The 8,161-nt window shown below is 53.7% G+C and overlaps 1 protein-coding gene across 2 annotated transcripts; it reads right to left on the minus strand.

The window, feature by feature from the left end:
• Positions 1 to 2,285: 2,285 nt before the first annotated feature.
• Positions 2,286 to 6,973, minus strand: PCBD1 (pterin-4 alpha-carbinolamine dehydratase 1). Of its 2 annotated transcripts, none has more exons than XM_045439525.1 (4): positions 6,848 to 6,973; positions 4,028 to 4,159; positions 3,433 to 3,513; positions 2,286 to 2,816 (listed from the first exon to the last, which is right to left on the minus strand). In XM_045439525.1, exons 1-4 carry the CDS (start codon positions 6,848 to 6,850, stop codon positions 2,718 to 2,720), a joined length of 315 nt encoding a protein of 104 aa, XP_045295481.1. In that variant the 5' UTR covers positions 6,851 to 6,973; the 3' UTR covers positions 2,286 to 2,717. The 2 variants fall into 2 exon arrangements, with proteins under 2 accessions (XP_045295481.1, XP_045295483.1); XM_045439527.1 differs by lacking the exon at positions 6,848 to 6,973 and adding an exon at positions 6,642 to 6,746.
• Positions 6,974 to 8,161: the final 1,188 nt, after the last annotated feature.

An 8,161-nucleotide genomic window follows, 5' to 3' on the forward strand; every position in this document is an offset into this window, starting at 1 on the left:
CCTACTTGCTCTGGGTAAACCCTAGAGAATAAGAGGCCAGGATATGCTTGGTTAGGGGACCTGGCCCATCCAAGAGTTGCTGTTTGAATGCTTACTCCTGCTACTTACTCTGAACCCTTTTGCCTTCCCTGTGGGTTCTTGGTAGCAACGAGCCACTTTTCACTAGACCTGGCAGTGACAGAAGTGATGATGGAGGCCGGTTTTGATAGCCACCAGCTACAGCCTGGGTAAGCAAGAGTCAGCTGTTTGAGAACCTTTCTTGAGTTGTGAGTCTTAATTGCCTTTTTCTTGGCCTTGCTTTTTCCTAATCTCTCCTTAACATCTTCCCATATAACTTCAGTTATTTGCATGAATTTTAGAACAAACATTTATTTCGGAAAAAGTATTGCTTATAGGTCTTTGTCCCACAGAAAAGTCCTTCATATGACTGTAGTGTCCTCCAGGATGGTGTTTTCAACCCCTGACCCCTGAGTAAGCAGAGGCAGGAAGGTGACGTAACGTGTGCTCCATACTTCCATGTCTGGTGGCTTCTGTCCCCTAATCCGCAGTCATCAGATCAGAGCCCACTTAGGAAAAGTTAAGTCAGAAGTGGGGCAGACGGGAGAGCATCTGAATCTCATTGGTTTTGATATTAAGCTTTGCTAAGAACGTGCTCTTGACCTAGGTATTGTTATCTTTAGATCCTGCTAGTACCTCTTACCAACAGTATGCTGATTTCTCAGCCACCAACCTCTGTCTCTTTTCTGGCCCTTGTTGCAGGACCAACTCATCCAGGGTAACTGGGTTGTGACACCCTGTTCCAAGGGACTGTGCATTTGCAAGTCAGCTTAGTATGCCGGCACCTTCAGGCTAGGGGGTCATAGGTGAGGGAGAAGGGCTTCCCCAGATCTTGCATAATGGCATCCACAAAAGGACACCCATGTGGCATGCGCTGGGGAGAGAGGATACTGTGCTCTGTGGCTCCCACTTCTCCCAGACACAGCACATTATGGGAATATTCTACCCTAGAGTCACTAGGTTGGAGGACTGGTCTGTAGGAATTGGCTCCTTAGCTGCTCAGGTGGTAAAATAGCCCATCACCTCCTTCAGCTAGGATTTTTGTCCTCTCCCTTATGTAGTAAAAGCAAGTAATCCTTGAGGATTAGAAATCTCCCCATGGGATGGGGCACATGGGTGGCTTCATTAAGCGTCTGACTTTGGCTCAAGTCATGATCTAGCGGTTCGTGAGTTTGAGCCCCGTGTCGGGCTCTGTGCTGACAGCTCAGAGCCTGGAACCTGCTCCAGATTCTGTTTCTCTCTCTCTCTCTCTCTCTCTCTCTCTCTCTCCCTCCCTCCCTCTCCCCTACCGCCCCATTCATGCTTGCTCTCAAAAATAAACATTAAAAATATTTTAAAAAAATCTCCCCATGGGATGTAGACCAGACAGATCATACAGCCTAAGACTACCTTTTTTTTTTTTTTAATTTTAGTGCAAGTGTGAGTGGGGGAGGGGCAGAGAGAGAGAGAGAGAGAGAGAAAGAGAGAATCCCAAGCAGCCTCAGGTCAGCACAGAGCCCGACATGGGGCTTGATCCCACAAATGGTGAGAGCATGACCTGAGCCAGGATCAAGAGTTGGACACTTAACCAACTGAGCCACCCAGGCGCCCCACGCAGACTGCCTTCCTAGTCACAGGTCCCACCACGGATAAATACAGTGTCCTATACACCTTTACTTTTATTCATGGTGCCCCCTCAGCCATCTCTGCCTCAAGAGCTCCATTCAGGTCTTCGAAGCATAATTTAAATGAAGCCTCCAGAGTCACCCTTGTCAATCGCCTCATGTTTCCTTAGCTCATTTCTTTTTTTTTTTTTTTTTTCAACGTTTATTTATTTTTGGGACAGAGAGAGACAGAGCATGAACGGGGGAGGGGCAGAGAGAGAGGGAGACACAGAATGGGAAACAGGCTCCAGGCTCTGAGCCATCAGCCCAGAGCCCGACGCGGGGCTCGAACTCCCGGACCGCGAGATCGTGACCTGGCTGAAGTCGGACGCTTAACCGACTGCGCCACCCAGGCACCCCTCCTTAGCTCATTTCTTATCCTCTCCTCTAGCACTGACTTCATTCCTCCTGCCTAGTGATAATTAACTGCTTCCTGCTTAATTCCCCTACGTGACCGTGAACTCCATGCAGACAGGGTGGCTTGGTCCTACTTTTCCTCCGGTGCCTTCATTGAATAAGTGCTCTAAATGCCTCTTGACTCCAGTTTGGACTGACCTGTGGAAAACCATGTTCCAGAGCTTGAGGCCGAGTGAAACAGTAGTTTTATTTGAGGCATAAAAGCACACGTGTTTCTGTCACATACGATGGGGTTGACTTTAGGGTCCTGGCTTCTAAGTTAAGACTGTGCATCTTAGACACAACTTCTTGGGAAATGAATCAGGAAAGGAGCAAGACACAGCCTGGCAAGAAGACCATTACTGTTGTTGGGAAGTCCTACAGAAGGGGAAGATCGTACTCGATTAGCATACGTGTGCCAGAGCGCTGGGGATAAAGAGTGGTCGGCAGTGAGGCTGGCGTCTCCTCTTACCACAGCAAGGACTCTCCCCTAAACGGAGGCAGCGGAGTCCACTTGGCAATTCTGGCTGTAGAACATCTCAGGGCTCCCCGGTTCCCTCCCTGGATTCCCAAATCAGTCCCTCCACTTCCCCCAAAGATTTTCACGAGGAAGGGCAGGGCCTATGTCATGGACACTGCCACTTGTTCGATGAAGCTGGCCAGGTTTATGTCCCGTTCTGAAAGGCCTGCACACTCATGGGTGCTCAGGGTGATGTGGACCTGAAACAAAACCAGCGATTAGGGCCCAGCTCATCCGCTGCCTTCGCCAAGAGCAGGAGAGGGTCACGGCTACGGGGCTCAGCCACACCAAGGATTCCAGAATAGCAGCCAGGCACTACAATCTCTCCTGGGGGCTGCCTTGCCTGCCTGAGAGTCTCTAGCAACAGTGTAAACCCGCCACTCGCACAAGGACGGCATTGAATGACAGCATTTGTTCCGCAGGCAGGCCGATCTGTTTGCTGTGCGTGGGTATTCTTAGCTCGAGTTACTACTTTTTCATTCCTCCACACCTCCAGGAGGATTTAAGTCATTTGGAGCTATTAGCAATGAATACGCCCAATTCCCACAGTCTTGCCTTTTGTGGGTTTTGCCGCCTTCATGTCTCCTTACTCTCTACCTCAACCGCAAGTTCTCTCACGAGTGTTTTAATTTGCACCTTCTTTAATTTGTAGTGAGACTGACTGTTTTGCAGGGGTGTTCACGTTGATTCCAGCAACGAGCTGAAAGGACCAGGAGGAGTGGACAGGCAGCCCCTGGGTGGTGAGGCCCCTAGGGAAGCCCAGGGAAGGGCCTTCAGAACAGGCTGGGCTGGACCCAGCAGGCAGGCATCGCTCACCTTGTTGTACACGTTAAACCATTCGGGGTGGTGGTCCAGTTTCTCCGCCTGTAGGGCCACCCTCGTCATGAAGCCAAAAGCCTATGTAGTGAAGTGAGACCCGAGTTAGTGCTCTGAGAGACAGAGGGCTGCTAGGCCCCTTTTCGAGCTGGCGTGAGACCTAGGTGCAGGATGGACCCGCTCCCCACAAGGAGACCCGTCCAGCTTTAGTCACCCCCCTGGCACCCTGCGGCTGGTTCTGTGCCGGAGTTTGAGGCGGTCCTTCCGAAGTGGGAAGAAAGTCTTGTTCCTAGGGCCCCTACCTAACTAGGTGGAAACACCACAGAGATGTTTAGTCCTGGCCAGTCTTTTGGTTATCTACTGAGATGTCTTGTTTCCTACTTGACCCGTTTCCTCTAAGGATTGTTTCTAAAAGTTCCAGGTATGGAGGGCCCATCTCCCCCCTCTCCAGTCCCCAAGGATGACACTCCCAAGTCATCCGGACCAGGGTAGTGTCTGAGGGTCCCGGGCAGGAGGGCTTTAAGGGAGAGAACAAGTCCTGGAATGGGACCCCATCGCCCCAGTCTCAGACACTCTGTCCCACCCGGTGCCATACCCGATTGAAGTCTTTGAAATGGAACTGCTTGAAGATAGCATCGCGGCCTTCCAGCTCATTCCACCCCACGGCCCTCAGGTTTGGCAGCAGCTGGTCCCTCTCCTCGGCACTTAGCCTGTGTGCTTTGCCAGCCTAGGAGAGAAAATCAACAGAGGCCCAAGGGCATTTCTTTTTGCGATCCAGGAGAGTGCCCCATCCCTGGGGAAATAAATGTAGTCAGCCTGGGAGGGCTGTTCTAAAGCAATTGACAGGGAGGTGTTGAGGGTGGCGCCCTGCCCTGGAGGTGGGGCCCTGGCTCAGGCACTGATTGTTTCTTAGATTTGGACACTTCTCTCTAAGAACAGAAAATCCTGAGGTGTGATGCAAGTCCCTAGGGTTGAGCAATAGTACCCCTCACCCCACCCCAAAGCCTGACAGATTCCCCCCCTCCCCCCCCCCACACACACACCATTAGGTCTCTTAAGTTAATGAGACAGATCAAGCCCAGATTCGAATGTACACCACCTTTCAGAAAAAGAGTACCCAGGATTCTCCAACCTTTTTCTGTTCTGGACTTCATCCAGTTCACCCTATGCCAGTGCTGTTGTTACTCAAGGAAACTGAGGCCTAGAAAGGCAAAATGACCACTGTGCTCCTCCCCCTACTTTCCCCTCAGTCCAAGAGAACACAGGCATTGTTCTCAAAGGGGTTCTGACTCTGCCTCCTGGGGCTGGGCAGAGGAGCCAGCACCTAAAACACCTTCCAGATGACTCTTAGCCACAGCACAGTTGACATCCACTGGCCCTACCTCCCAGTGAGTATTCATCATGGTCCCACGTGGCCTCTGAGTACCGGCTGCCGGGCCTAGGGGTTTCAGACTCCCACCTTCTTTTCTATTCTGTCAGCTTGGGGAGCCCGAGCCAACAGAGCTCAGTCCCAAAGTGGAAGTAACTTGGCCATGGGCGACTGGCAAACCTTGGGCCTCATCCTATTTATCTATTGTGCAAAGTGCCCTCAAGGCAGCCCAAACTGGCACAGCCATGGGTGGAACCCTCAGAGACAGAAGGAAGCCAAGGTCAGTTCCACTCCCTAGGAGGATCCAGGCCTGGCACCAGGGATCCCAGAATCGAGACTTCTGAAAAGCACTCCCCCAGGACAGAATACAGAGTGCTAAAGGAGAAGTGAATCAATGAGATCAGGGGAGAGAGAACGTGAGGGAGGTTAGTTTAGCTTTCCTGAGGCAGCCAGCAGCCGGTAGGCATGGGCCGAGTTGGCAGGGCCGGTTCAAGCCCCAGTCCTGCCATCCTCCAGCCAGGCGACCCTGTGGCCCTCACCTCCCTTGGCTTCAAGGGCAGAAGGGGCCAAGAACTTCCACTGTCAGATCGGCAAGAGGAGCCAGTGGGACGGCACCTGCATTTACAAAAGGAGGCTCCTGGGGCTGGCAGGCCTGATGGGCCTCTCCGGTGTGGGGGTAGATCCGGAAAAGGATTGCAGCCTCCTCAAGGTCCATCTTTCTCTGCCTCCTGAAAACACTTGTTTTCTCTGGACTGACCTGGCTTCGTCAGGCTCCTTTCCTCAGCTCTGAGAGATCTGCATCCAGCGCCCCACCCCTGCTCCCTTCCCAGAGCTGGCCCTTTCTCAGTGGCTGATAAGCCTGGTCCACGTATCCAGGCAACTGGATTAACTGATGTCAGCCCAGGCATCAGAACCCACTGCTTAGTTCTTTGGCCCAGAAATAAGTGGATGGGTACCCTTGTCCCCTGGGAGGAGTCTTCTGGGGACCCCCAAGTGTCACAGCCTGGGGCTGAAATGACAAGCTCCTCCCAGATCTGGGATCGGGTGGGGGGAAGGGGCAGTGTTTGCTCGGTAAATCACAGGTCAGGCCTGGCCTCTGCCTTGTGGGGGAGTGTGCTGTCGGGTTACTGATTACCCGCCCTGCCCTGCATCTTTGGGGCCTCAGTGCACCACACAATCAGCCTCACTCCCCACCGCCCCTCCCTCCAAGCCACAGCTTTCCAAATGCCCTCTCAGCTGTTACCACAGCCCCCCCTGCTCCGGAGGCTTTGGGACCACAAAGGGGCTGTTTAGTAAAGCTTCCCCAGGCTAGGCCCACCTTCACCTGCCCAAGGGTGGAGGTGTTGAGGCAGAGCTGAGCACAGGGCCAGGGCCCTCCTGGGGGGGAAACCCAGCCTGGAGGAGGGCTGATCCTGAGCAATCAGGTTCCTATTGCTGAGCACAGTCCTGGAGCTAGGCACCAGGGGCTGGCTCTGAGGCCAGGGGGCAGCACAGGGTGCACAGAGGGCTTGGCCGGACCCTGTGCCAAAAGTGCACGAGAGAAAGGGGGTAGACAGGCGCGCAGAACACAGAACCAGCCTCCCTCCTTCTCACACTCAGACACTCAGACGCCCCCCTTCCCTCAGTACGGAAGAGGACTGGCGACCGAGGGGGAAGAGGTCTGCGGGCTCACTAGATGCCTCTCCCCACTCCCCACCGACCGCCCTGGGCCCACCGCCCACGCCCCGCCCGCGGCAGCGAGGGGGCCGGGTTATAAGAGGCCTGGGAGCAGGACCAGGCCTGGGCTCCCGCCTCGCTGTCACACGGACCCGCCACCGCCCCTCTCCCGGTCTCGGCTCACCCTGGGATACTACCAGGGGTGCGGGTGGCCGCGGGGCGGAGACCCCGGCTCTCCGAGCCCGCGCGCGGCCAGCGGGCGAAGAGCTAGCAGGCACCGTACTCCACCCTCGTCGCCCCCCGCCACGCCCCCGCGGTCGGACCCTTTCCTCTCCTCCGCCCTCCCGCGCGCCCCGGCCCCCACGGGCGGCGGGCGCGCGACCCCCTCACCATGGCGGGCGCGACGCAGGTGCGGACGCGGCCGAGCGGCAGGTGGCGGCGGGGCGACAGGGCGGCGCCGGGTGCTCGGGGCAGCGGGCGGGGCGGGCCCGCGAGGGCCCGCCCACCGGTAATCGTTAACTCGGCCGGCCGAGATCCGCGCTGGGCCTCTGCCCCGTTCCAGCACTTTCTTCAGGGCTCTAGTCACCGGGAGCTCAGGGACTGAGAACGTGGGGCTCCAGGTGCGGACTTCTGCGTTTGGATCGCTCTGTGCCACTTAACCAGCCCTGTCACTCTGGGCGCGAGATTACCTTTTCCTTTTTTAAAGACAACTGATTGAGGTATTGACCTACAAGAAACTGCACGTAACCAAAGGGTACAGTTTGCTGCGTTTTGAGGTATGTGTGCTCTCGTGCAAGCATCGCTGCAACCAAGTTCATGAACATATATACATCATGCCTACAAGTTTCCCCCTTTCTCAGCCATTGATCTGCTTCTGGTCACAATATGTTAGGTTGCATTTCCTAGAATTTCATGTGAATGGAAATCATACACTACATACACTTGTGTCTGGCTTCTTATCTCTCAGCATAATTACTTTGAGGTTCACCCATGTGGTTGCGTGTATCAATAGTTTCTTCCTTTCTATGGCCAAGTAAAATTTATTTTATCGTATGATATCGTATGGATATACCACAATTTGTTCATCCGTTCTCTTGTTGATGGGATTTGGGTTGTGGGCAGTTTTTCACTATAACAAATAAAGCTGCTGTGAACATTTCCATCCAAGTCTGTATACGTGCATGCTTTCATTTTTCTTGAGTAAATGTCCAGGAGTGGAATGACTAGGTCATATGGCAGACGTGTTCATAAGCTTGTTAGGAAACTGCCAGACTGCTTTCCAAAGCGGTTGTACTGTTTTACGTCCCACCAGCAGTGTCTGAGAGTTCTAGTTTCCTTATGATGAGGAAAACAAAGGCAAGAGAAATGCAGCTTAAATTACATCTGCGTACAGCTTGCAGCCCACGGATAGACACCTGAAACATGCAGAGTGTGACGTTGCTCAAGGCACTCATGGCTGCCTTACTGCATTGATGTTGTTTTATTAAAGACCAAAAGTAACCTTATCTTAATAGCAGCCAGCCCCTCAAGGGCCTGAAAGCCTTGCTTCCAAATTCCTTAGAGACTTACACTATCCCTAACCCCCACTAACCTAAGAGTATATAAGCAGTCACTCCTCACAACCCCAGTGCAGCTCTTTCTGCCCCCCGGGTCCTGTCGGTCCTGTCCCTGTGCTGTAATAAAATCACCTTTTTGCACCAAAGA

The sequence above is a fragment of the Leopardus geoffroyi genome, chromosome D2, assembly GCF_018350155.1.
Source record: "Leopardus geoffroyi isolate Oge1 chromosome D2, O.geoffroyi_Oge1_pat1.0, whole genome shotgun sequence".
In the NCBI taxonomy this organism is placed as follows: Eukaryota; Metazoa; Chordata; class Mammalia; order Carnivora; family Felidae; genus Leopardus; species Leopardus geoffroyi.